General features: G+C 49.0%; 3 protein-coding genes, 1 non-coding gene and 1 pseudogene across 4 annotated transcripts in view; 3 read left to right on the forward strand and 2 right to left on the reverse strand.

Moving 5' to 3' along the window:
• Nucleotides 1-1,608: 1,608 nt before the first annotated feature.
• Nucleotides 1,609-4,481, reverse strand: LOC116627748 (SAP domain-containing ribonucleoprotein-like). Its single transcript, XM_032397639.1, has one exon. It carries the CDS (start codon nucleotides 3,483-3,485, stop codon nucleotides 2,853-2,855), a length of 633 nt encoding a protein of 210 aa, XP_032253530.1. The 5' UTR covers nucleotides 3,486-4,481; the 3' UTR covers nucleotides 1,609-2,852.
• A 3,425-nt stretch (nucleotides 4,482-7,906) lies between these two features.
• On the forward strand, nucleotides 7,907-9,161 carry LOC116627734 (annotated as a pseudogene).
• Nucleotides 9,162-15,364: 6,203 nt separating this feature from the next.
• Nucleotides 15,365-15,437, forward strand: TRNAK-CUU. The gene has a single exon. It is a non-coding gene; the product is annotated as a tRNA-Lys (tRNA).
• Nucleotides 15,438-20,085: 4,648 nt separating this feature from the next.
• LRRC75B (leucine rich repeat containing 75B) lies at nucleotides 20,086-26,819 on the reverse strand. The gene is made up of 4 exons (XM_032397647.1): nucleotides 26,643-26,819; nucleotides 23,935-24,063; nucleotides 22,373-22,491; nucleotides 20,086-20,958 (listed from the first exon to the last, which is right to left on the reverse strand). Exons 1-4 carry the CDS (start codon nucleotides 26,817-26,819, stop codon nucleotides 20,433-20,435), a joined length of 951 nt encoding a protein of 316 aa, XP_032253538.1. The 3' UTR covers nucleotides 20,086-20,432.
• GGT1 (gamma-glutamyltransferase 1) overlaps nucleotides 22,789-27,498 on the forward strand; it is a 30,283-nt gene continuing 25,573 nt past the window's right edge. Inside the window, exon 1 of the mRNA XM_032397589.1 lies at nucleotides 22,789-22,903. The gene's annotated coding sequence lies outside the window, so the exon portion shown is untranslated. The remainder of the gene's footprint in view (nucleotides 22,904-27,498) is intronic.

The following is a 27,498-nucleotide window of genomic DNA, read 5'->3' on the forward strand; positions in this document are numbered from 1 at the left end:
TCAGCTTAAACAACACCGCATGGGTGCTCCTGGCCCATGAAAAAGTCCACCATTCTGATCTTTGTAGCCTGGAAACACTAGTCGTTCAGCATTTGGCAAAAGTAACCTAATATTAAAAGATAATTTAGGGAATCCTAGTGGCCAACATCTGTGGCTCCTACACTGGCTTCATAAGCAGTGTTGTGGTGATTTGTGGGGACAGGTTCTTAGGCATTTGTCAGAGCATCTCAGCATGCAATGGCACAGTCATGGCTTTTAATGTAGCAGAGGTAGAGAGGACAAGGTATGCAAAGTGAATAACTGACAAAAACACAGAAATTGGAAAAGCAGGCTTGAAGAAGTCAAGTACTGAAAAGAGATCTTGCCACAGGTTCAGTATAGGATGCCCTTCAGCAAAAACTATTACGAGGAAAAGGGATTGATTAATTGCCCTTAGAACATTGCTCATGGGACACATTGTTCAAGTAATAAAAGAAGAAAATCCAACACATCTGTTAACTAGGCATCAAGTGGGAATGTTCTAACAAGCTTTGCCTTATAATCATGACACTACCACCGTGTTAACAGACCTTGCGTTATTCCTGTAATAAAGAACTAAGGAATAAGCCTCAGAGTGTTGGTCAGATACTGCAGGCCCGGAAATAAGGCTTCAGAGACCCATCCCCCAGAGCAACCCCTGCACCTCTTGCTCCAGCAGCCCCAGCTCCTTTGACACATTTGGATGAATGCTAATGGCCCTGCAGGCTGTGCTACCCCGGGGGTTGGGGGGGGGTTGCTCCTGGACTGGGGACCATTTCAAATGAACTTCATGTGAATGGAGTTAGAGTTCATTTGTTTTAGGTTTGACCAAGAGTTAATATATTGTTTCTGATAAGAAAAGAAACTTGTACATTGACTTACATATGGAGTGGAATTTCTCTTAAGTGTTTTAAGTAGAATTCTTTCAGGTAGACGTGATATCCACTACCCTTCATGGATTCCTTTCTCTCCTCCCTGCCTGTGAGCTTGATTTACAGACATTGATTTATTGGCTTATTAATGAACACTATTGAATTACTAATATAGTGAGGGAGAGCAGTAGTTTTCAACATCACTTTAGGGATCTTGTTAGAAATGAAAATTCCAAGGCCCTACTCCTAGAGATTACTGAATAATTGGTCTGGGGTAGGGCCCAGGAGTCTGCATGTTAAGCAATGCCCTTGCCACCCAAGCTAGGTAGATCTGATTCAGTAGGTCTGTGGCCACATTTTGATATCCTGGACTAGAATATGTTATTTTAGTATGGTCACTGCTTATTATCATACTTTTATAGTAAACAAGACTTTACTTACACATTATACTTAACACATGAATTGCATAAAAAGCTGACCGGATATGGTTTACCTTGGGAACCATGCAGGAATACCAGTCTTGCATGATTCTACACGCAGTAAAAACTAGCTGTAACCCTACCTAGATCCTGAAAAGTGGAGTTTCCATTTATGGTTTTGTTTTTAATTAAATGTGCGCAGTAAAAATCTGGAAACTTAAAATATTTTTTTATAAAGATTTTATTTGAGAGAGCACGAGCGTGGGGCGGGGGCAGAGGGAGGAGAAGCAGGCTTCCTGCTGAGCGGTGAGCCTGATGTAGGGCTCAATCCCAGGATCCCACAATCATGACCTGAGCCCCGAAGGCAGACTCTTAGCCCACTAACCCACGCAGGCACTCACAAAATTTTGAAACTTTTAAAAACAATAAATTAACAAAATAGGTTTGTAAACAGTTTTATACCCTGCATTTTAGGAAGAAAATCTGTTACTTTGCATTGAAAAAGCAAATAGTTCTGCGAGGTTTGTTAAGAAAAACAGCAACCCTCCTACCCTATCTGCCCTCCCCCATTTTTCCCACTTCACAGTGTTCCCTTTCAACTGTTGGCTGGTAAGTTTATATTTGCCACCAAGTCTCCATTTAAACGTGTGGATGGCTATTTATTGATGTTTGCATTGTAGGCATTATCGTTGACTTCTCTCTCCCTCTTGCCCACCATGTATGTACTCCCCATCACCCATCCCCCTGATATAATTCTAGTTAGGTCATATACTAAGTGTTTACTATGGGTGTTTAAATCACAGCTGAGCCATGTAGTGGATGAGATTACCTTCCTGCAGAACTTTCTTTTCCCTAGAATTAGTAATCCTCTTGCATTTTTATTAGTTATTAGCTTAGTTTTCTCTCTACTTGTCATTAATTCAACCCAAATTCTCTAAGGACATTAACACATCATCTATTTTATCGATTTCTTGACCTGCCCCTATCTGGATTGGCTCTCCCTTATGCTTAATATAGTGCTGTCATCATGGGCTCTCCCCTGCTGAGTCTCCTGTTTCCTGAGTCTCTGTTTTTCCCCTTGATTTATTACCTCATTCTGGTAGAGTGCTTGCAGTAAAAGATGTGCCTGGAAAGTAGTTTGAGTGAATCGTGTGTCTGAAAAATGTCTTCTCATACTTGATCAGGTGTGAAATTCCAGTTTGGAATTTATTTTCCTTTACAATTTTGAAGGCATTGTTACTTTTCACCTACCATCTAGTGTTGCTATTAGAAGAGTCAAGCCATTCTGAGTCCTGATTTTTTTTTCTTTTCTATTTGTTTTTTATTAACAAGCAAAATAATAATTAAAAAACAACAACAACCTTAAAGTTGGAACAGCAATGAGTCAAATTGCTGCTGAAGTTCCTGGATGTACCCAGGGTACATGCTCTCTCACTGTGAGGCAGAACCTAGGCACATGACTGTGCATTTAGGTATATATATGACCAAGAAAAGTCAGAGAGATGGAAACCACTGGAGAACAGAAAGCATTAAGAGCTTTTCATCAGGCAATCCCAAAGCGCTCTGCCCTTTTCCTCTTCTTTGCCTCTGTATCCTCTGTGGTTCCTGTTCCAGCTGAACTTGTAACAACCCCAAATCGCTCCTTCCTCTTTTTCAGTTTCTCATCATCTTCAGACTTTCTGGATATTGAAGAGACATTCAAACCAAATCTTTGGGCTCTTTCCTTTAGTTTATCCAGGTTAACCATTGGCTTGGGATCAGATGACAGACCTTTTGATGGAACTGAAGAAATCGCAAATCTTGCTGCCCGGGCAGCTTTCTTACTCTCCAAGCTCACAGGTACATTGAATCGTTCAGCTGTCTTCTGCATTCTCTCAGTCTGTGGTATCTCAGATGTAATTTTTACCACTTTCTTCTCTGCTGCCACATCAACAGTTTTCTCAGGGGGTTCCTCCTCTTTGACAGGCAGTTCTATGGGCTTTGGTTCTTCTTCCTCTGTTTCATCTCCCAGTACATCTTCTTCATTTGCCTCCTCTTCAGCATGCTCTTCAAGATATGCCTGGAGCCGGTTGATGAGATCTTGTTTTATTCCCTTGGTCTCCAAACCACGAGCAAGACATTCCTGCTTTAGTTCAGCAAGCTTCAGTTTATGGAGCTCCACCGTCTCCGCCGCCATCTTGTTACCCCTCCTGAGTCCTGATTCTTTGTATGTGACTCTTTCTCCCTTCTGTCACCGGTGTTCTGAAATTTCAGGGTGGCATGCCTTGGTGAAGGTCTGTTTTCATGCAGTGCCAGGCTGTTGTTGAACCCGTTCAGAATGGACTCTGGTCCTTCACTTCTGGGAAACTTTCTTGAATTCGTTGTTAATGATTTCCTTCCTTTAGTTTTCTGGCTTTTCTTTCTGGAATTCCTGTTCAGATATTGGATCTCCTGGACTTATCTCTGTTTTTCTTATTTTTTCTGTCCCTACCACCTCCCGTTTTCTTGACTTTTTGATCTCCTTTATGGAAGATTTCCTGTTGATTGTCTAAGTGTTCCTTTTTTTTTTTTTTTTTTAATTAGGACCTCATTCCATGGTTGCAACATCTTATCTCTGAGAACATTAATATGCTTTGTTGAAGCTTTCATCTCCTGCGTGATTTTTTTTTTTCCCTTTTTGTTTTGCTTTTAGTCTTTCATGTTACAGACTTTCCTTAGCTGCCTGGCAATCATTGGTAGTCTGCTGATATTTACAGGTGGGATATTAAGAAGAATATGTGTTTGTAAGATGAACTGATTGAACTTTTTTTGGCAAATCCCTAATGTCCACTACTTTTAGGACTTTCCTCTTGGACTGGTCAGGTTCCCTGGAGGAAGCTTCCAGTTTCATGTCTGGAGGGTTTACCTTGAACTGCTGCTGGCCTTGTGGGAACTCAGTGAAGGAAGAGGGCTAGAGAGCTTCAGCATTCTAGTATGCCTAGGTTCACTTGTCTTCCAGGTCTCTGAGAAGGCCTTCTACCCCAGAAACCTACCCCCTCTAGAGAAAAAGCTTCCAACTTTTTGCCAAGGTGGGGGAGGAGCAGTCTCAAGATCACACGGAGGTCTGGATATTGATGCACATTCTCTTTTTAAAAAAACATGTATTTTGACAAGATGAAATCAGAGAGGGAGATAAATCATAAGAGACTCTTAATCATAGGAAACAAACAGGGTTGCTGGAGGGGACGGGGGTAGGGGGATGGGGTACCTGGGTGATGGACATTAAGGAGGGCTCGTGATGTAATGAGCACTGAGTATTATGTAAGACTGATGAATCACTGACCTCTACCTCTGAAACTAATAATGCATTATATGTTAATTAATTGAATTTAAATAAAAATTTAAAAATTGTTTGAAAATATATTAGTCTAGGGGTGCCTGGGTGGCTCAATCAGTTAAGTGTCTGCTCAGGTCATGATCCCAGGGTCCCGGGATTGAGCCTGCTTCTCTCTCTGCCCCTCCCTCCCTCCTGCTCTGCTCTCTCTCACTTGCTCTCAAATAAATAAAATCTTAAAAAAAAAAAAAAGTCGAAAATGGGAAATAACTTGGCAAGATAAAGAAGATACAGAGCAAAGAATGATGTCAGATAACTAGACCAAGATTTAAGGGATAGATTCTGGTTCTGATTACCTCCACTACTTCTTTCCAAGCCTCTAGTTTGTGATCTATGCAAGGGAGGGTTTAGATTCAGTTGATTCATCGATACTATCTCAGTCTCTATGCTTACCTGCTGGGTATTCCATTAGCTTAAAAAAAATGCAGGAATTTTTTCTGCCTCTGGTCAAATGGAGTTAAGTGCATGGATTTGGTCTCAAACCTGAAAATTAAATAAAACTCAAACATTGAAAGAGAGCAATCCCTAGGAGATGGGAAACAAATAAGATGGCTTCCTTACTACTGCCTTGTGAGAGTTTCTGGGCAGTGGAACAGGGAGGAAACTGAAAGGTTGAAGGGTCTGAGCTAGGAGTTCAGAGAAGTTGAGGCAGCTCATGTTCATGAGACAGAATACCAAATAAAGCTGCACAGAGAACCCAGGATATCTGCAGGAGAGCCCTCTTGAGTACTCAGAATACTGGTCAGCACGAGAGTGTGAAAAAACTAACCGAGGCCAGAGAAAGAACCATCAAAAAGGATTATAACTGCCTGGCATTACACAGGCTGGGAATTGTTCCTACCAGCCAGATAAAAAATTCACAGAATAGGGGCGCCTGGGTGGCTCAGTCGTTAAGCGTCTGCCTTCGGCTCAGGTCATGATCCCGGGATCGAGTCCCACAACGGGCTCCCTGCTCCGCGGGAGGCCTGCTTCTCCCTCTCCCGCTCCCCCTGCTTGTGTTCCCTCTCGCTGTGTCTCTCTCTGTCAAATAAATAAAATCTTAAAAAAAAAATTTCACAGAATATTGGGTAGACCATTGTTTGAAAATGTACCAAGGGTTTTGTTTTAATTAGGTATAGTGTAGACATGGAGACAACTGCCTTGAAAAAAGGTGATTACAGTTTCCAAGAGAAGGGAGCATGCCATGCCATTCAGAGTCACATGAAGAAACCCCAGAGTGGGTCAGGAGGCAGTAGGAGTGAGGGGCCTTAAACCTGTGGTTTCCATGGGGAAGGAATGGGCAAGGTAAGGTAGGCAAGTTTGAGTAAGCTTAGAATTGGTTCATTCAAATAAATTCAGAGGGTTCTTGGCTGTAGGAGTGGTCTCTAGTTATCCATAACCTGGCCCTGACGTGACTTAGGACAGAGGAAATACTGGTTTGCTATGTGAGAATTAGGTAAAGGTGGTTGGAGTTACAGTTTGATTAGTAAGTTTGTATATGAAAGGCTCACTCTGCAAGTGAATTGTTTACTGTCTAGGAATTAACCAACTCTGGGAGGGCAGTCTCCAGGATTAGCAAGTCCCCAAGACACAAAGCATCATAAAAATAAATTTTTAAAACACTTAAAAAATTAACAAAATTAAAAAAAAATAAGATATCAAGGAAAGTCTTGCCTCATTAAGTGAGGAATAATTAGCTCTGGACTGAGCACTGCTCAGGACCCACATTAACAAATAATAAAAATGAGACTGGAAAGGATCAAACTGTTTCCAATTAGCTGTATCCTAGAGCAAAACTCAACAAGATTTATAGGAATATAAAAATACCAAGCACATTACAAGGTAAAATTCTGGCATCCAATCAGATTACCAGGCATGCAAAGAGGCAGGAAAGCACAACCCATAATGAGAATAGTCAAAGCAGATCCAAAACGGACCCAATTGTTAGAATTAGCAGAGAAGGGGCGCCTGGGTGGCTCAGTTGGTTAAGCGACTGCCTTCGGCTCAGGTCATGATCCTGGAGTCCCGGGATCGAGTCCCGCATCGGGCTCCCTGCTCTGCAGGGAGTCTGCTCCTCCCTCTGACCCTCCCCCCTCTCATGTGCTCTCTCTCTCATTCTCTCTCTCTCAAATAAATAAATAAAATCTTTAAAAAAAAAAAAAAAGAATTAGCAGAGAAGGACATTAAACATTATTTTAACTATTTCCTTTTTCAAAAAGTTAAGAAGGGTGGTTCAGAGCGTTGAGCGTCTGACTCTTGATTTCCACTCAGATTTCAGGGTTGTGAGATCTAGCCCCACTCCCCCCCAACAGTTGGGCTCTGTGCTCAGCAGAGAGTCTGCTTGAGATTCTCTCTCTTCCTCTCTGTCTGCCCCTCCCCCACTTGCACACTCACTCCCTAAATAAATAAATAAATAAAATCTTCTTTTAGAAAAAAGGAGAGGCATAGATGATTTAAAAAGAGGAGGCGAGAGGAATGGGGAAGGGAGGAGAAAGAAGGAAAAGGAGGAAAGGGGAGAAACTTCAAATTGAAGTTTGATGAACTTTGAAAACATGCTAAGTGAAAGAAACCAGACACAAAAGGCCATGTATGATTCCATTTATATGAAATGTTCACAATAGGCAAATTCATAGAGACAAAGCAGATTAGTGGTTGCCACAGACTGGGGAAGGGAGAATAAGGAGTGCCTACGTGATGGCAATGGTGTTTCTTTTATGGGGTAATGAAGACGTTCTGTAATTAGGATGGTTGCACAACAGGGAGAATATACTAAAAGCCACTGAATTGTACACTTTAAAAAGGTTAAAATGGTGGGATGCCTGGCTGGCTCAGTGGCTTTAGGGCGTGACTCTCGATCTCTATAAATTGTAAGTTTGAGCCCTACGCTGGGGGTAGAGATTACCTAAAAATAAATCTAATGAAAAATGGTTAAAATGGGGAATTTTATATTATGTGGATTTTGCCTCAATAAAAAAAAGTTAAGCCAACAAGAGGAGATTTATGATGGATTCATAAATATTCTAAAAGAAGGCAGAAAAAGAGGAAGAGGGGAATAAAGAACAGATGGGGCAAATAGAAAATAAATAGCAAGGGGCGCCTGGGTGGCGCAGTCGTTAAGCGTCTGCCTTCGGCTCAGGTCATGATCCCAGGTCCTGGGATCGAGCCCCGCGTCGGGCTCCCTGCTCTGCAGGAAGCCTGCTTCTCCCTCTCCCGCTCCTCCTGCCTGTGTTCCCTCTCTGGCTGTCTCTCTCTCTGTCAAATAAATAAAATCTTAAAAAAAAAGAAATAGCAAGATGACGGGCCATCAATAATGGCCTCTTGAGGGGTCCGAGCCCATGGTCCCGGCTGTGATGTAGGGGAGGCTGGTGGTGGTCGCTGTGGAGGTTTTGCCCCAATGCCCAGCAGAGGCAGCCGCTTGTAGGCAGAGCCCCCTGGGAGTGGTGGCTGGGTAGGGTAAGGAAGGAAGAATGAGCAAGGGGGAAAACAAAGGATGGAGGGGACATGCTGATGCTGGTGAAGTACCATCAGCTGCAGCTTCAGGAGCTGTGTGTGTCTGGTTTGGAGATCTAGTCTGGTGGACCCCTTAAGGAAGGAAGATACAGAATTTAAACCTTGTCTCACAAGTGTATGGTAGAGCCAAAGAAGACAAACAACCAAGCGTCGTCTGAAATTGTTATCAGTTCACTAATAATCTCAGGACAAAGTTGGAGATCACTATTAAAGCATAAGACTTACAGAGATGTTTGATATAAAGACTTGGGCTGAGTGTGTTGTGGAATGGGCTGCAAAGGACCCACTTGGCTTCCTTACAATGTTGTTTTGGCCCTTACTCCATTGTTTCTAACAAATGTCATACTGTCCGGGAAATTGGCCAAGATGATTGAGGGAAAAGGAGCAAAAGAAGAAGCAAAACCGTCAAGGAACTATTGCAAACGCTAAATGACTGAAAAAGGATTGAAGGAATGAACAGCTTCTTACGCCCAGAGGAAAATTATTTGGAAAATTATGCAGCTTTGGAAGGACCCACTAAGGTTTCTTTTCTGGTTTTTATGACAGTAATTTGTAGTAAACGAAGTCTGAGCACATGGAAGAGTCATGTTAGTTGTGACTTCTACTGCAGCAACTTTTAGGCTCTGTGTAGAAGTCTGTTGATGGTTATTGTAAATTGGCATTTATTATGCTATAAATTCTTTATAACGGACTTAGTCATTTGCCATTTTGCGGTTTATGTACTGTAATGAAAACATCCTGTGGAGAATAATGACTATGTATTACGAACTCTATTCAAATAATGGCTTAGAATGGAGTTCTTTTCTGGACGAAGGGAATTAAGAATGTAAAAATCAGAACTATCTTGAGGTGAAAAGTGTGCTTTGGCTTAAAAGGCATATAGTATACTAATTACATCTTTTATCATTATTGCTTATTTCTTGGAATAGAATCATTTCTGGCTTTCTCAAAGCCAAATATTAACCAATGACTATTTCTGTGTTCTGCATTTTTTCATTTTTTAGCCTTTGAGATAATTATCAGACATTCTGCATTTTTTTATTTTATTTATTTATTTGACAGAGAGAGAGACAACGAGAGAGGGAACACAAGCAGGTGGAGTGGGAGAGGGAGAAGCAGGCTTCCTGCCGAGCAGGGAGCTCGATGCGGGGCTCAATCCCAGGACCCTGGGATCATGACCTGAGCCGAAGGCAGACGCTTAACGACTGAGCCACCCAGGCGCCCCAATTCTGCATTTTTTAAAATCTAATTTTATAAAGAATTCTTTTATTGACTATGTAGGATACCACCTACCGGGTATAACAAGTTTTGTACTTACGAACATGAGTAAAATAACACTATGACTTAAAGCTTGCAGTAAAGGGGCCCCTGGGTGGCTCAATCGGTTAAACCTCTGACTCTGGGGTCCTGGGATTGAGCCCCACATGAGCTTCCCTGCTCAGTGGGGAGTCTGCTCCGTCTCCCTCTGCTCCTCCCCCTGCTTGTGTGCCCTCTCTCTCTCTCAAATAAATAAATGAAGTCTTTAAAAAAAAAAAATAAGGCTTGCAGTAAAAATGCAAACCTTGTGGTACTTTGGAACCAGGTTATTCTTTCTTGTGGTAAGTAGAAATGTGAATTAGTTAAAATGTCTTATCAGATAATTTGCTGATTATATAGATGCCACTTTTGTGTTTTTTATTCCGTTCTTTGTTTCAGTTTATTTAGTAGTGATGTTCTATATTTTGATCAAACAGGTTCATGGTGAAAATTAAAAATTCAAATTTCTTGTAAGGAATTCTTAAAAAGTAGTAAGTCATGTTTTGTAAGTGGTAAAGAAAGGTTTAACATTTGGAAAAACTTAGTTCATCGTACTAATAATTGGGTGAAAAAGGTAAGTTATGTCAAAATGAAAATGTGTTAAAATTAGAAATAGGGTGGGGGAGTGGGTTAGCCTGGTGATGGGTATTAAAGAGGGCACATATTGAACGGAGCACTGGGTGTTATACGCAAACAATGAATCATGGAACACTACATCAAAAACTAATGATGTATGTATGGTGACTAACATAACATAATAAAATAAAATTAGAAATAAAGAGCTAAAGTATATTTCCTTCAGTTAAGTAGTATAACTGGAACTTTTAGTATTAAACATGGCTTTTATAAATGCATAGTCCAATAATTTTATTCACTGTCAGTAATAGCTTCATAATGTTTTCCTCACCTCTGATAATGAATTTTAAATTACAAAAAATTATCTAACCGCTTTAATTTAAAAATGAAACTAGATATTGAAATAAATTTGAGGGGTACCTCAGTGGCTCAGTTGGTTAAGCGTCTGCCTTGTGCCTTCAGCTCAGGTTGTGATCTCGGGGACCTGGGATCGAGCTCTGCATCAGCTCCTTGCTCAGCGAGGAGCCTGCTTCTCCCTCTCCCTCTGCTTTCCACCCCCTGCTGGTGCTCTCTCACTCTTGCTCTCTCTCAAATAAATAAATAAATAAAATCTTTTTAAAAATTAAAAAAAAAAAATAGGTCATTTTTTTCTCTTTATAAAAAAGTATCAAATTTCTTTTTTTTTTTTAAAGATTTTATTTATTTATTTATTTGACAGAGAGATAGAGAGCACAAGTAGGCAGAGCGGCAGGCAGAGGGAAAGGGAGAAGCAGGCTCCCTGCTGAGCAGGGAGCCCAATGTGGGGCTTGATCCCAGGACCCTGGGATCATGACCTGAGCCGAAGGCAGCTGCTTAACCGACTGAGCCACCCAGGTGCCCCAAAAATAATGACCTATTAATAACCATACTAACCATATCAAGAATCACATTAAATGTAATTAATAATCACATTAACAGTCACATTTAATAATCACATTAATTATAAATGGTATAAACACTCCAATTTATTTTTTTAATTTTTTAAAAAGATTTTATTTATTTACTTGACAGAGAGACCACAAGCAGGGGGAGCGGCAGGCAGAGGGAGAGGGAGAAGCAGGCTTCCCGCTGAGCAAGGAGCCCGATGTGGGGCTTGATCCCAGGACTCTGGGATCATACCTGAGCTGAAGGCAGACACTCAACCGACTGAACCACCCAGGCACCCCTAAACACTCCAATTTAAAAGCAGAGGTTGTCAAATTGAATTTTAAAAAGCAGGACCTGCTGGACACCTGGGTGGCTCATCCGACTCTTGATTTTCACTCAGGTCATGATCTCGGGGTTGTGAGATTGAGCACCACATTCGGTGCCACACTCAGTGGGGAGTCTGCTTGAGGTTCTCTCCCTCGGCCCCTCCCTCCAACTCTCTCTCTCTCTAAAATAAATAAATCTTTATTTTTTTTTAAGATTTTATTTATTCATTTGAGAGAGAAGAGACAGAGAGCACAAGCAGAGGGAGAGGGAGAAGCAGACTCCCTGCTGAGCTGGGAGCCGGACGTGGGGCTCGATCCCAGGACCTGGAGATCATGACCTGAGCTAAAGGCAGATGTTTAACCATCTGAGCCACCCAGGCACCCCAAATCTTTATTTTTTTAAAGATTTTATTTATTTATTTATTAGTGAGAGAGAGAGAGAGCACAAGCAGGGAAGAGGGAGAAGCAGACTGCCTGCAGAGCAGGGAACCCGATGCGGACTCAATCCCAGGACCCCAGGATCATGACCTGAGCCAAAGGCAGCCACTTAAGCAATGAGCCACCCAGGTGCCCCTAAATAAATCTTCAAAAAAAAAAAAAAAGCAGGACCTGCAACTTCTTACTAGACACATCACTAGAGGCAAGAGAAACAAAAGCAAAAATGAACTGTTAAGACTTCATCAAGATAAAAGCTTCTGCACAAGGAAAGAAACAATCAACAAAACTAAAAGGCAACCTACGGAATGGGAGAAGATATGGGAGAAGATATCTGCAAATGACATATCTGATAAAGGGTTAGTATCTAAAATCGATAAAGAACTTATTAGGAGCGCCTGGGTGGCTCAGTCAGTTGAGCCTGAGACTCTTAGTCTCAGCAACCATCAAGATCTCAGTTTTGTGAAAGAGCCCAAATGTTCATCAACTGATGAATGGATAAAGAAGATATGGTGTATATTTATACAATGGAATATTACCCAGCCAAGAATGAAATCTTGCCATTTGCAGTGATGTGGATAGAGCTAGAGTGTATCATGCTAAGCGAGATAAGTCAGAGCAAGACAAATACCATATGATTTCACTCATATGTGGAAATTTTTTTTTTAGGATTTTATTTATTTATTTGACAGAGGGCTCAAGCAGGGGGAGCGACAGGGAGAGGGAGAGGGAGAAGCAGGCTCCCCGCAGAGCAAGGAGCCAGATGCTGGGCTCGATCCCAGGACCCTGGGATCATGACCTGAGCTGAAAGCAGACACCTAACCGACTGAGCCACCCAGGCGCCCCTCATATGTGGAATTTAAGAAACAAAACAGCTGGGGGTGCCTGGGTGGCTCAGTCGGTTAGGTGTCTGCTTTCAGCTCAGGTCATGATCCCAGGGTCCTGGGATCGAGCCCAGCATCTGGCTCCTTGCTCTGCGGGGAGCCTGCTTCTCCCTCTCCCTCTGCCTGCCACTCCCCCTGCTTGTTCTCTCTCTCTCTCTCTCTCTCTCTCTGTTAAATAAATAAATAAATAAATAAAATCTTAAAAAAAAAAGAAAACAGATGAACATATAGGAAGGAAAAAACAGAGAGAGGGAAGCAAACCATAAGAGACTCTTAAAGATAGAGAACAAACTAGGGGTTGTAGAGAACAAACTAGGGGTTGATGGAGGGAGGTGGGTGGAGGATGGGTTAAATGGGTGATGGATATTAAGGAGGGCACTTGTTATGATGAGCACTGGGTGTTATATGTAAGTGATGAATCACTAAGTTCTACTCCTGAAACCAATATTACACTATATATTAACTAACTAGAATTTAAATAAAAATTTAAAAAAATTGAAAAGCAGGACCCACCTATATGCTATCTGTAAGAAACACACTTTAAAGACACAAATAGGTTATAAAAGTGAAAAGATGGACAGAGATAATACCATTGGTAACAACTAATCAAAAGAAAGCTGCAGTAGCTATAGCTATATTAATATTAGACAAGTAGGTTTCAGAGCAAGAAATATTACCAGGGGGCTGCCTGGGTGCCTCAGTTGGTTAAGCGTCTGCCTTCGGCTCAGGTCATGATCCCAGGGTCCTGGGATCGAACCCCACGTTGGGTTCCCTGCTCAGCGGGGAGTCTGCTTCTCCCTCTCCATCTGCCCCTTCCCACCCCCATTTGTGCTCTCTCTTGCTCACTCTCAAAATAAATAAATAAAATCTTGAAAAAAAAAAGAAATATTACCAGGGATAATGGTCATTTCATAATGATGATAGGGTCAGTTAATCAAGGAGCCATAAGAATCTTAAACATTTATCCGCCTAATAATAAAGCTTCAAAATACATGATGTAAAAAATGCAACTAGAAATAGACAAATACCTTTACAGTCAGGGGTTTCAGTTCCCCTCTCAAAAATCAATAGCTCAAGTAGACAGAAAACCAGCAAGGATATAGTAGTCAACTTGATTTTGATTAACACTTAATAGAACCACCCAACAATAGCAGAATTCTCAAGTGACATTGTTCTCAAGTGCACACAGAACATTTACCAAAATTCAAAAGACTTCAAAGCCATACTAACTATGTTGTCTGCCCACAAAGAAATTAAATTAGAAATCATTAGCAGAAAGATCCTTGGAAAATCTCTAAGTAATTTGGAAACAAAATAACACACTTCTAAGTAACCCATGGATCAAAGAAGAAACCAAAAGAGAAATTAATATTTTGAACTGACTTTTATTTTGTTTATTTATTTTTTAAAGATTTTATTTATTTGAGAGAAAGCGCTGAGCACGGGCTCATGCTCAAACATGAGCAGGGGGAGGAGCAGAGGGAGAGGGAGGAGCAGAGGGAGAGGGAGAAGAAGTCTCCCCACGAGCAGGAAGCCTGATGGTAGGACCCTGGGATCATGAGCTGAGCCGAAACTTAACCAACTGAGCCACCCAGGCGCCCCATGAACTGACTTTTAAATGGAAACACAACATATCAGAATTTGTGGGATGCCACTAAAACAGAATTTGGTGGGATGGGGGGACAGGACATTTATAGCAGTAAACATATATATTAGAAAAAAAAAGAAAGGCCTCAGATCAATGATCTCACCTATATTAATACCAGACAAGAAAATTCATTTGAGAATCTAGAAAAAGGGGCGCCTGGCTGGCTCAGTCAGTGGAGCACACGCCTCTTGATCTTGGGGTTGTGAGTTTGAGCCCCACGTTGGGTGTAGAGATTACTTACAAAAAATAAAAAATAAATTTAAAAAAAGAAGAGCCAATGAAACCTAAAGTAAGCAGAAGAAAGAGATCAAAGTGCATATCAATGAAATAGGAAACAGAAAACCATAGAGAAAATCGGGATCATAAAATTGATAAACCTCTAGCCAGACTGATCAGGAAAAAAAAAAAAAAGACACAATTACCAGTCTCAGGAATGAGAGAGGTGACTACTACCAATTCCACAGATATTGAAAGGGAATATCATGAAAAACTTTATGCCAACAAATTCAACAACTCAGATGAATGGACAAATTCCTTAAAAGATCCAAAATACCAATACTTACTCAAGAAGTACTAACCTGAAACTAACCTGAATAGTCCTATACCTATTAAGGAAACTGGAATTGTAGTTGAAAACCATCTACAAAGAGAACTCCAGGCCCATGTGCCTTCACTGAGAAAGTTTACCAAATATTTAAGGAAGAAATAATATCAATTCTCCTAAACTCTTCATAAAAAATTGAAGAGAAGGGAATAACTTCTCAACTCATTCTATGAGACCAGCATTACCCTGATAAGCAAAACCAGGCAGGCAAAGATATTATAAGAAAAGAAAACCATAATGAGGTACTACTATCCAAAAGAAAAGGAAATATATGTTCATGTAAAACCTTGTACATGAATATTCATAGCAGCTGTATTTTAATAGCTAAACACTGGAAACAGCCCAAATGTCCATTGACAGGTGAATAAATGGTGGTACATCCGACCAATAAAATACGACTCAACAATTAAGAGGAACTACTGATATATGCCACATCGTGGGAGTCTCAAAATAATTATGCTGAGTGAAAGAAATATAAAAGAGTACACCCTGTATTCTTCCATATATCTAAACTTCCATATATCTAAAACTATAGAGGTGCCTAACTAGCTCAGTTGGAAGAGTGTGTGACTCTTGATCTCAGGGTCGTGAGTTCAAGCCCCACATTAGGCGTAGAGATTACCAAAAGAATAAATAAACTAAAAAAAAGCAACAAAACCCTCCAGAAAACGCAAACTAATCTATAAGGAGAGCAAGCAGGTCAAAGACCCCCTGCTTGGAAGGGAGTGGGCAGAGAGGGGTAGGAAGGATGCATTATCAAGGGGCACACGGAAACTTCTGGAAATGACAGATATCTTTACTGTCTTGATTGTGGTGGCGGTTTCATGGCAGTCAGAATGTACCATATTGTACACTTTAAATTGTAACACTTGTTGAGGCACCTGGCTGGCTCAGTTGGTTAAGTGTCTTGACTCTTGGTTTCTGCTCAGGTCATGATCTCATGGGTCGTGAGATTGAGATTAAGCCCCCTTTGGGCTTTGCACTCAGAGGGGCATCTGCTTGAAGACTCTCTCCCTCTGCCTCTCCTCCCACGTGCGCACACATGCAAGCACACACACGTGTTCTCTCTCTCCAAAAAATTTAAAATAAATAAATAAATCTAAAAAAAATTGTAGCACTTGTTATGTTCACTTTATTATTTCAGTTGTACTACAATGAAAGATTATACAATTCTGGGGGTGCCTGGGTGACTCAGTCGGTTAAGCGCCTGACTCTTGGTTTCGGCTCAGGTCATGATCTCAGGGTCGTGAGATGGAGCCCAAAGTGGAGTTCCACGCTCAGCTCCAAGTCTGCTTGAGATTCTCTCTCTCTCCCTCTGCCCCTCCCCACTCTCTCTCTCTTGAAATAAATAAATCTTTTTTTTTTTTAAGATTTTATTTATTTATTTGACAGAGAGAGACACAGCGAGAGAGGAAACACATGCGGGGGGAGTGGGAGAGGGAGAAGCAGGCTTCCCGCTGAGCAGGGAGCCCGATGAGGGGCTCGATCCCAGGACCCTGGGATCATGACCTGAGCTGAAGGCAAACACTTAACGACTGAGCCACCCAGGCGCCCCGAAATAAATAAATCTTTTTTTAAAAAAATAAAGAAATAGGGATACCTGGGTGGCTCAGTCAGTTAAGTGGCTGCCTCCGTTCAGGTCATGGTCCCAGGGTCTTGGGATCGAGTCCCGCATCGGGCTCCTTGCTCAGAGGGGAGCCTGCCTCTCCCTCTGCCTGCCGCTCTCCCTGCTTGTGCTCTCTCTCTCTCTCTCTGACAAATAAATACATAAAGTCTTTTAAAAAAAAAATTTTAAAAATAGGGGCGCCTGGGTGGCTCAGTCGTTAAGCGTCTGCCTTCGGCTCAGGTCATGATCCCAGGGTCCTGGGATCGAGCCCCGCATTGGGCTCCCCGCTCGGCGGGAGGCCTGCTTCTCCCTCTCCCACACCCCAGCTTGTGTTCCTGCTCTCGCTAACTCTCTCTCTCTGTCAAATAAATAAATAAAATCTTTAAAAAAAAAAAATTAAAAAAATAAAAATACAATTTTAAAAAATTAAAATAGAAGTATACAGTTGGGAAAGGAAATACTGGTTTTTGTTGATGATCGGCAACTATCTTTAAGAGGAAGAAGTTTGTTTTCCTTTCCCTCCAGAACCTAGAGAAAAACCTCTGTGCTGGGTTGGTATCAACCACTGGTATCAGCTGCTGGAGATTTTGGATTTTCAAGACGAAGACTCAGCAGAGGCTGACATTTGCTGTAAACTCATATTGAAAGCACCTTATCTGGGCTCAAATATTCTCCCTTCTGGGACAGAAAAGAAGTCCCCAAGTGTTGGTCCCAGAGGTCCTGTGGATCACAGGTATCTTTCCTACACATCTCCCTTCAGTGCACTGAACATCCTGGCAAGGTGGGTTTAGGCTTGAGGAGGCTGATGCCCAGAGAGGTGAAGGTACATGCAGTTGGCTGGGTTTCATTCAGTCTGATGAGTACTTCCGAACCCACTTCCCATCTGTCCCTTTCAATCCTGGAAGAGGTCAAGGCCTGGGTCCTCGCTGCTCCCCTCCCCACCCATTTTGCACACGAAGAAACAGGTCCAGGGACGTCCTGATTGGTCTTGTGCTAGGGGGAGTGGGCTGAGGGTCTTTCCCACTGCAGGACACCTGCCATCAGAGCCCTGTGATGGTCTCCTGTGTCGAATGGTGTCTTTGGCAGGGGCTTGCTCAAGAATTCCAGTGAATCCCCAGCCCCCAGGATGGCTGTAGCATCACAGACAAGCCAGGCCTCCTGGCTCACATCCCGTCTCCTCCAGTTTCTAGCTCTTTACCTTAGACACATCACTTAACCTCTCCCTGTTTCAGCTACTCCCCTGTAAGTGAGAAGAGAATTAAAGGAATGTAAAGCCGTCAGAACAGTACCTAGCCCACTGAAAAGCTACAGGACTACTCTCCAAATAAATAAAGGGCTTCAGCTCTGCCTAGTTCTGAAGGTTTGGGCTCCTGCCATTCCCATCCAGGGGGCCCTGGGTGGGGGCCCCACTGACGCTGAAGAGTGCCTGCCCTGTGGGCTCCCCCCGCCCAACAGCAGGCACTTTCCAGACCTTGTCATGCTCTCTCCAGCAGGATAAGGGGAGGCTTGGTGTACCTAGTTCCCAAGATGAAGGAACAGGCCCCGAGAGGACACTGCCAGTGGGTGACAGGGCTGCGACCAGGCCGCGCCTACCTGCCTCCAAGACGGGGCCTGGGCCAGGCCCACCTGCTGCCTCTTGGGTCTGGAACTCAGGCTGGAGGCCACCTGGCGGGGGCTCTCTGCCCACCAGGCTTCACGGCACAAGCCCCCTCCTCCCGGAGTGTCCCTGCTTGTAGAGTAGCCGGTGGCCGCGAGGCCCTGACAGGAGGGCCTGTGAAGGGGCTGTGGACACCTGCCTGGCAAAAAGGCCAACCCTCTTCTCTTGAGTGGGTTTATGCTCGAGCTCAGCTATTGCATCGCGTGCCTCCGTCTGAGAGGCGGGGAGATTGAGACCAGCTGCTGCCGCCTGAATTCTCCCAGAGCTCGCTGGGTGACACCCCGCTCAGGCCGTCACACCCTTCTGGTAGGAGTCTCTCCCAGCAGCGACATTCAAGGTTTGTGGGCTGGATTGGGGCCAGTGGTGGGCAGGGAGCGAGGGGAGCAGGAGGGCTGGGGGAGCAGGAGGGCTGGGGGGAGCAGAGAGCTTGGCATTTCCCCAGCAAAGAATCACAGGAGAACACTGCTTCTTGCCTGTGACGGACTTATCAGCTTGCACAGTGCAAGGCTGGTTTCCCCATCTTTCTCCTCTCTGCCGGCCTCTTTCATCTCCCACCCTGCTTTGCCTTGCTCCAGGGAGCCTGAGCCCCTTGCTCCGGAGTGAGGGCACCGGAGACACTTCTGTGGCTCCCAAGCCAATGGGCAGGCCCATGTCTTTAAAACAAGGATGACTGAGAGGGTCAGGACCCCAGGATGGTGGGTTGAGAGCTGGAAGGAACTATGGAGAGCCAGCCCTATTTAATACAGAGGAAAAAGGAGAGACCCAAGGCCGGGAGAGAGGAGGCCATGGCCAGGTCCCAACAGCAAGTCAGGAGCAGAGAGCTGGGCTGAACCTGGTGTTATTCACACCCTTCCCACCACGTCCAGATAAGGGTTCCTCCAAAAGCAGCCAGGCTGGCGGGGGCCTGCCCTCGGGGTGGGCAGGCAGCAGCCAAGAGGGAGCTCTTTTCCTCCCCACCTCCTGCCTGGTCCTGGAACCCAGCACCATGCCGTCCTCACCCTTCTTGACCATCTCCTTTCTGGCCCAAGAGGCTGTTGTATATCTGGCCAGGCTGGAATCCGTGCTGACTCATGGTCCCCCGTGGGCCCAAATGTGGAGGAAGGTCAGCTGGTGGGCCTGGGTACGTAGGCCCAGGGGTGAGCTCCATCTTCTCTTTGGCCCAGGGGGCTTCTCTCTGCCACCAGGTCTCTCCTCATCCATGAGGATCCCCACTGCCCCAGACCTGACCTGGCTCTGCATGGGAGACTTAGGGTGCTGGCTTCCCCACTCTGGGCCTCATTCCCCCCCCCCCCCGGACATCTTTAAATTCCTTCCTTGTTTTTGCCCTGCTCAACACCTAGTTGGGCTGTACTCCAGCTCTCCACACAAGGCTGGGGTGGGAGGGGCAACCATGACTTTAGGCTTCTGATCTGGAGCCTGCCCTAATGGTCCTTAGGCGGATGGGAGATAGCCCCCTGCTGGGTACAGGCTACCCCTGGGGCAGCCCTAGGAATGCTCCACCCCCAACTACCCGCTGCTGGATGTGCCCACCTCCACCTCCTGCATGCTTTTTTGGGGTCCACCAGAGGAAGGACTGTGCACGTGGGCCTTCAGGGCCTGGAGGGAACACACAAGCTCTTTGTCTCTGGTCGGAGGTATCTCCTAACCCCGTGGAGTTGCCCACTAAGTACAGGGAGCCTGGGGGGGTGGGTACTAGGGGTGGTGGGCAGCACTTGCCCTGTGGGCGATGAACCTTGCCTCCTGTCAGCACAGTCTTGTCCCCAGTCCAAGGGGTCCTGGGCTCAGGCACAAGATTACTGTGGGGCTCCATTCTGAGCTTTGCCCCTCTGTGGCCTCCCAACCTGCTCCTCTCCAAGCCCCACCCAGATGTGAAGGTCAGGTCCCTGGCGGCCTCCTCTAACTCCCCAGCCCACAGGTGGACCCAACCCCACACCTTGGTGTCTGACCAGGGAGCACCTGGGGGATGTCAGTGTGAGCTTGGTCCCTCCCTTTCAGGTGGGCAGCATCCTTGAATCTTTGACCACCCCTCCTCCCCACCCCAAAAGCAGGGCTGGCGCTCAGTGGCCCTGAGGTCCACGGCGCAGAAAGGCTGAGGCAGAGCAGGACATCACCGTTTACTGTGGGATCAGCACAGCAAGTGCCGGGCGCTTCCTGCCAAGGGAAGCCTGACAGTCCATCCTGGGTTGACCATCTGGACTCCGGTGAACCCCTTCTCCTTCCATCCCCTTCATCCCAGGCTGCGCATTTACACTGGATTTCTGGGGGCCTGGAGGGCCTCCATCATCCCCCATGCCATGTGCCTAGGAGCATCGGCACTCAGGTAGGAGCCAGGGTGGGTGGCGGGTCACCTCGTGCAGCAGGCCTGGGGCTCAGACCCTGGCCCAGCGGCTGCAGAGCCCCAGGTGGACGCAGCAGAGGTGGCCCCAGCCACGCCGCCCTCAGGCTCAAGGTCCAGGCCCTCGTAGATGGTGGGGAGTGAGGTGCGCTGGCTGAGCCGCCGGCGCAGGCCGACCAGCAGGGGCTGGGGCAGGGAGGTCACGTCCACATTGTTGCCCAGGTCCACCCAGGCCAGCGTGGGGAACTTGGCGGAGTCCTTGACGGCCTCAGTGAGCTCGCGAGCAGTGGCCCTCGTCAGCCTGTTGCCGTTGAGCAGGAGCTGGGTGAGGCGGGGCAACGTCCAGAGGCTGGGCAGCATCAGGCGCAGCAGCTCGTCGCTCAGCCCCGTGAAGCTCAGGTCCAGCACCGTGAGCCCGGCCCCCTGGCTTCCCAGGTAGCGCATGATGTGCCGCACGTCCCTCGCGGACAGCGGAATCCCCGAAAGGTTCACGGTCTCCCCCGCCAGCTGAGTCATCTGGAGGCTGCTCTTGAGGCTGTGGGAAGGTGGCAGGCAAGGATGGACTGGGCAAGGGTCCATGGCCCAGGCAGGTCCCCACTGGCTGCAGATAGTGACCCGTCAGGGCGGCCCGCGGTGGTAGCGGGACCCAGGCCCTACAGTCAGGCCACGCTACTTTCTAGATGGGTGGCCATGGGCAATTCTTGGAACCCCTCTGAGCCTCATTTTCTCCTTTGGTGAAAAGGGGACCTGGCTGTTGTGAGGAATAACATGCGTTAAGCTTCCCCGAGCCATTATTATAAAAACCTACTGCGTGCCTGCGTGGCCACACCTGTTACATCTAGAGTAAGAATGATTATCCCATTTTGCGGAGGAGCAAATGACTCTCAGAGAGGTGACAGGACTCTTGCATGGTCCCACACCGCTAAGAGGGAAGCCAGGTCTTCAAATTGAGGTGCTCTGACTCCTGAGCCCACACCTCCTCCAAGGTTGACCCTTTGTGGGTACAGATAGATGTTCCTATGAGGGTGACACGGTATCAGGCTGGTCCCCCCGCCTTTGGGGGCTAGAGAGGGGACAGGCCCAGAGTAACAAGAGGCGAGGTGTTGGGAGGTGTAGGGGTGGGCTGTTGGGAGGTGAAGGGCCCCCTGTGTTCTAAGCTGGAAAGGAAGTTTAGAGACCGAGAAGGGACCCCCACCACCCCTGGAGACCCCTCTAGGTCTCTCCTGTCATTTGAACATGGCCCTACTATGCATATAGGCAGTGTGACCACCTCCAGGGCCCTCACCCACCGTGGCAGGGAATAACCCCATGGGCTCTGGGCTCATCGTGAACCACCAGGCTCAAAGGATGGGGAAGCAAGTAGAGGAGAGCCCTGGGGCTGTGGTTCTGGGTCCCTGGACCTGGTTGTCTGCAGCCAGTCCCCAGGCTGTCTGGCCACGGAGCTGTGATGGAGTGACTGGGAGAGGGACCCCATGGCAGAGCAAGCTCTCAGGCTGGCTGTGGAGGCCTTGGCTTCAGGCAGCCTGGCAAAGGCTTTTCAAAGAGCTGTAGGAGAATCAGGGCAGGGTGTGGCCTTGGGCAAGCCACTTTGCCTCTCCCAACCTCAGTTTCCTTTCCTGTAAAACTAGAATCATGTCCCAGAATCTGTCTCCCTCCATAGCCTGTTGTGAGGATTCAGCAGACGTCTGCTGAGGTCATCTTGGCCCGGATCAGGGCCAGGCCCTGTGATAGGCCAGGGATTGAGGGGCGAGCGAACGGCAGGAGGCAGGTCACACAGAGGGTGCAGCTTGGCTTGGGGAGGATTCCAGGGCTGTGATGCAGACAAGAGTGAGGGGCTCACAGGGTAGGGTTTCAGGCACCAGCCTCTTGCTGAGCTGCCTCTCCATGCCAGCCTAGGAAAGGACCCTCAGGGGCCACGAGGTGGGGCTGTGGCTATAGGCTCCCCTTACCAGCTGTGGGTCTTCCTCCGGGGCAGGCTGGACCCCCGCTGCTGCCGCTTGGAGTGAGGGGTGAGGTGGTAGATTAGCTGCCGGCAGATCTTATCCGAGGACTTCCAGAGCTCATAGTCCTGTTGAGGGGCGGTGTTGTCAGGGTGAGGCTGAGCCCCTCCCATCCCCCTCTGGGCCTTGGGGATCCAAGTGTGTGGCCCAGCACATGATTCATCATGGATCACTGAGCTGCCCACTAGCCTCCCCCTCTCACCCCCCACCCTGGCTGTAGCCTGGCACAGAGCCAGGGGAGGCTGCCCGCTGGTAACTGGACAGGCTGGTCTGAGGCCCGCAGTGCTCGGCGGGAGGAGGCCTAGACAATGGGCCCTTGTTCCCTGTCCTCAGGCCCAAGGCCAGTGTCCCGGGCTATCAGCCGGCTCCCTGCCCACCCTCAGCGCTCCCCGGGGACTCGCCACAAGGGGAGGCAGAACCAGGCCCCTCCAGGGAACCCTGCTCCACTGACGCCACCCCCAGGGAATAGAAACAAGCCAGGTCAGCATGCTCTTCTTCCTCTCACTCTCCAAGCTAGACTGCCCGTAGGGCCTGGGTCTGGGCTGCCAGATCTGGGAGGGCTCATGCGTTATAGCACCGCCACCTGGCTCTCTCCTGGGCCTAAGCGGGCCCTCGTAGAGACCTAGCTCGGGTGGAAAAACAGGGATGCTCTGCTTTCCACAAAGCTGGCCCTGTGCAACCTCCACTACCCAGCACATTCTTTACCCTGTTCCTCTGTTAACAGTGCGTACACACAGTGGCAACAAGCCCTGGCAGTCACTGTGTGGCTCTAGGCTAGCCTCAGGATCCTCGGTGATGTCTGCATATCAGTGTAGGAGTTCGGGGCTGGCCGGGCCCATAGTGGGCACCACTGTTTCACACAGGGACTCACTGTGACAAAGGGATGGGGGCTGGTGGCTGGTGGCTGTGTCAGGAGCACAGCACCTTCAATGTTCATGGCAGGATGTCTGCAGGTGCCTCCAGAGCGGAGTTTGGAGCAGACATGGTGGCTTGGGAGGGGCGGGGGGGGGGGGGAATGGAGTCCCCAGGTGACACACGCCAATTCAACATGAGGAGGGATTTGCTGGTGGCTCACACTGCTATGGGAAGCAGTGAGCACTTGTCCCCAGGTGTATCCATACAGGATGGGGACATGCGGACAGGGTTTCCAGCTGAGGGCGGCTCTCTTCTGGCCCCAGGAACTAAGAGGCTGGGAGTTTGGTTCCGTCAGCAGATTTGTCAGAACATTCTATGTCCCGCAGGGTCCCTGTATGACTTCCTGCCTGGATCCTGGGTCCTGGCGCAGAGGAAGCAGGTCTACCCAACACATGACTTTTCAGGTGTAGGAAAGCACAGCTCACATGTGTTCCTAGTACACTGAAGCTGGCATCGGGTCCCAGTGAGGGACATTGATCTGCTTAAGGCCTCGAAGCAAGCCGGATGAGAATGAGGCTCCTAGCTCCCAGCCCAGGGTGCTCCTGGTCCCTGTCAGCTGCACTGCCCAGCCTGAGGTCCATGTCTACTGGCCTCACCGTCTTGGGGCACTGCAGGTCCCGGGCCAGGTTCACAAGCAGGTCATGGGAGATGGGGTCCACCAGATTGAGGAAGGCCACATTCCTGTAGAGGATGTCGGTGAGGAGGGTCCCCTCGAGGCCCAGGTCCTGTGGGTGGTGAGGAGAGTTGAGTGAGCCAGGAGTTGGGCTCTCCCTTCTCCAGGCCCCCATCCAAGCCAGCCCCTCACGTCTGTTGCCCTCTCCCTGTCTCCCTCCCGGATGCTTGCTGGGGTCTCTTCCCAGGCAGCAATGGGCCAACTGTCCAGAGGCAAGTGGACCCTTTAGATGAGGAGAGTGTCAGTGCATCGGGGGCTTCAGGGAGGTGATAAGTAGGTTCCCAAACCCTTAGACTAGTTCCCTGGAGGCAAAACATGGTACTGTGACACCTGCCTCCGCTGGGGTTGGGCTTATCTGGAGGGTTCTTTGGGGGGCTCCTCCGATGACCCCCCCCAATGCTGCTGTCCTCCAGCATTCCTTCGGGGCCATTTGCCTCTCTTCCATTTATTCCTGAGCTCTCCTGAGTTCTGGCCACCATCTGTTTGCTGACAGGTCCAGGCCCCTTTTGTAGGCATGGGCCCCCTTCTCAGCTCAGATGTCCCGAAGGCAGCTTAGACTGGGTGTGTTCACCTCCTGCCGTGAAGCGCGTCTCACCTCCTGTGCCCCATTCAGTAAAGGGCATCGCCATCCCCATCTTCCCAGCACTCAGGCAGGGGTCCAGAACCACCCTGCACTCTTCCCTCACCCCTCTCTGCCCAGCTCTCCCTCCCCACTGCTCCAGGAGTTTCAGGCCTCTCTCCCTAACAGCCTCCTCCCGGGCCTGTCGACCTCCCAACACCCATCTATTCCCACCCTTGGGCTGCCAGAGCCAGCTCCAGGAAACACACACCTAAACTTGACCCTTAACCCCTTTGGTGGAGACCAAATGCTCTCGTTGTGTAACACTAGAGACTCATGCGCGGCCTGGCATTCCCACCCTCCCCAGCCCACCAGCCTCTTTCTCCAGCCTCCAGGTCTCCCACCCCTCACAGAGACCTCACCATCGGGCCCCTGGCCTGCCCTTCAGTCCTTGGGCTTCTCCTCCTGTTATTCCCACAGGCCTGGTGTGGCACTGAACACCCTTTTAGAGATTATACTGACAAGCTGATGGGGCAGGCACAGCCAGGAGGGGCCTCCAGACCCCTGGGCCCTCCCCAAGCCAGAGAGTGACGCGGTCTGTGCACAAGCCCCCTGTGTACGGGAAGATAGGCCAAGCGGGAATGCCCAAGGGCCATAACTGCAGAGTCCCTGTGGCTTGTGGGGCAGGACAGCCCCCTCTTTGGTTGGGAATCCTGACCTCTGAGACACAAGGGGGCAACATAGCTGGTTTCCCAGCTAAAAAAAAAAAAAATGTCCTGCTGGTGCTTGGGCTCCAGATGCCGTCCCAGACAAAGATCTGTACCTCTGGATGGTCTAGCTGATTTGGTGCTGCTTTGCTGTTTGCATTTTAAACACCATTCAAGTTACAAATGCCAGCTAGGGAGGATCCAGAAGAGAGGGCTAGCTGGTGAGCCTGGGCTGACCCAGACAGGGCCCCAGACACAGCCAGCCTTCTGCTGGTCTGGACAGCTCCTCTTAAAGGGCCAGCCCCACCTTTCCAGCCCTGTCAGCCTAGAGAAAGGAAACCCAGTGCAGCAGGGAGCGGGGCTGGGAGACTAGAGGTTGGGCTCCGGCCTCCGCTGCCCCCCAGTCTGCTCTGTGGTCATAGGCTCACCACTGTTCTCCAAGCCTCAGTTTCCCTTCTCTAATCATCCACCTGCAGGCCAAACACCTGCATGGCTGATTTCAGATTCCTGGACGGGGCAGGTTGTGGTGGCAGCTGCTGTGGGTGATGGGGACATGGCCAGAGAGGGAAGTGGCTTGCCCAGTGGCGATGCTGGGACCAGAACCCATGTCTCCTAGGGCACCCCGGGCTGGCTCCGGTACCTGGTGTGTGTGAGACCAGAGGCGCACTGCCCCCCCCCCCCCCCCGCCCCAGTCCAGATGTGGTGTTGTGATGTACAGATGCCAGGTGCATGTACTCAGTGGGCGTGATTTGCCTGTTAGGAGGATGGGTGATGTGAGTTGTAGCTGCCATAGGCTCATGGTGGGTCGCACTGGCTGACCAGCTGGGCTGTCACTTCCCAGGGTCCTCTCTCCAGGCTCCAGTGCAGTGCCTCCCTTCACCCTGGAGGAGCCAGGATCTGTCCTCTTCCCCTTGCCCCGCAGTATAAGATGTCGTCCCCCTCCCACCACTCCCTTGCCGCTCCTCCCTTCTCCCGCCAAGGCCTGAATCTGGGTCCTTAGCTCCAGGCTTGGGGCATCCTCAACACACACAACTGACCTCTCAAACCCCAGAGAGGTGGACACCGTCGCGGCCCCCTCCTCCGCACTCACAGCCCCCACCCCACCCCGCAGCCTCGCGGGCCTTCGCTCTAGCCCTCTCGCTCTATTGCTTTCCGTCCCTCGCCCTCTCGCCCAGACAAGCCCCTTCAGCCAGTCGTACCCTCCCCTCGGAACCCTGCCGGCCCGCGCGCCCGTCCGGGGCCAGCCCTGCCTCCCGCGCCCTGGGCCAGCTCCGCAGCACCTCCCGGCCCCTTCCAGGCCCGCAGCCCGCGGCTCCCGGCCCCTCCCCGGCCTCCAGCCCCGGGCCGGCCCGCTCCTTCTCTCGCCTGGCGCAGGAGGCGCAGCAGCTGCCGGGCGCGCTCGGGCCGCCGCTCGCGGAGCGTGGACTGGATCTCGCGGAGCCAGCGCACCCGGCGCTCATAGGGCGCGGGCCCGCACCCCGCCGCCGCCCCGGCTTCCGAGCCCGCCTCGGGTCCGGTCCGCCGGCCCAGCCGCGCCCCCATGGTCGCTGAGCTGCGGGCGCGGAGCTGGAAGGGAGTCCCGGCCGCCTGCGCCCCGCCCCCGGCCCCGCCCCGCCCCGGCCGGGGCTGCACCGGTGGGGGGCGCGGGATCTGGGGGTGCGCGCCCGGGCGGGGCCGCCGCGGTGGAAGGGGGGGTTCCTGCTGGGGGCGCCGGAGCTCCCAAACACTCGGTTCGGGAGGTCTCGCTAGTAGAGGCCCCGGCCCGCGCTAGACCGGGCTCTGGAGCTCTGTCGCCAGGGCCTGGAGCCGTTGGGGGAGATGCTGAGCCAGGGCCGGACGAGGTGGCGCTTGGCCATGGCCTCCGGCTGGCTGACCGTGGAACAGTGGCTTTGGTGGTGCAAAAGAGCACTGGACTCGGAGTCAGGCGGGCTGTGTGGGGATTCCGGTGCCAGCCTTAGGCAGTGCCATCACCTGCCTTCAGGACTTTCCCCGGCAGTGGGCAATTAATTGTAGTATGACCTGTCCACCTGCATAGATGTTCCTGCTTGACAAATATTTACTGCCCCTCCCTGCCTGGCTGGGGGCAGGCCGGGGCAGCCTAGGTGGTTCAGGCTCCCTCTGACCCAGGCCTGGCAGAGTTTTGGGATGAAGAGTGCTGGTTAACCCTAGGGCTAGCTCTGGGCAGGCTGGCCAGCAGGTCAGTTGCACCTGTCCCAGGCTT

The sequence above is a fragment of the Phoca vitulina genome, unplaced genomic scaffold (assembly GCF_004348235.1).
Source record: "Phoca vitulina isolate PV1807 unplaced genomic scaffold, GSC_HSeal_1.0 scaffold100, whole genome shotgun sequence".
In the NCBI taxonomy this organism is placed as follows: domain Eukaryota; kingdom Metazoa; phylum Chordata; class Mammalia; order Carnivora; family Phocidae; genus Phoca; species Phoca vitulina.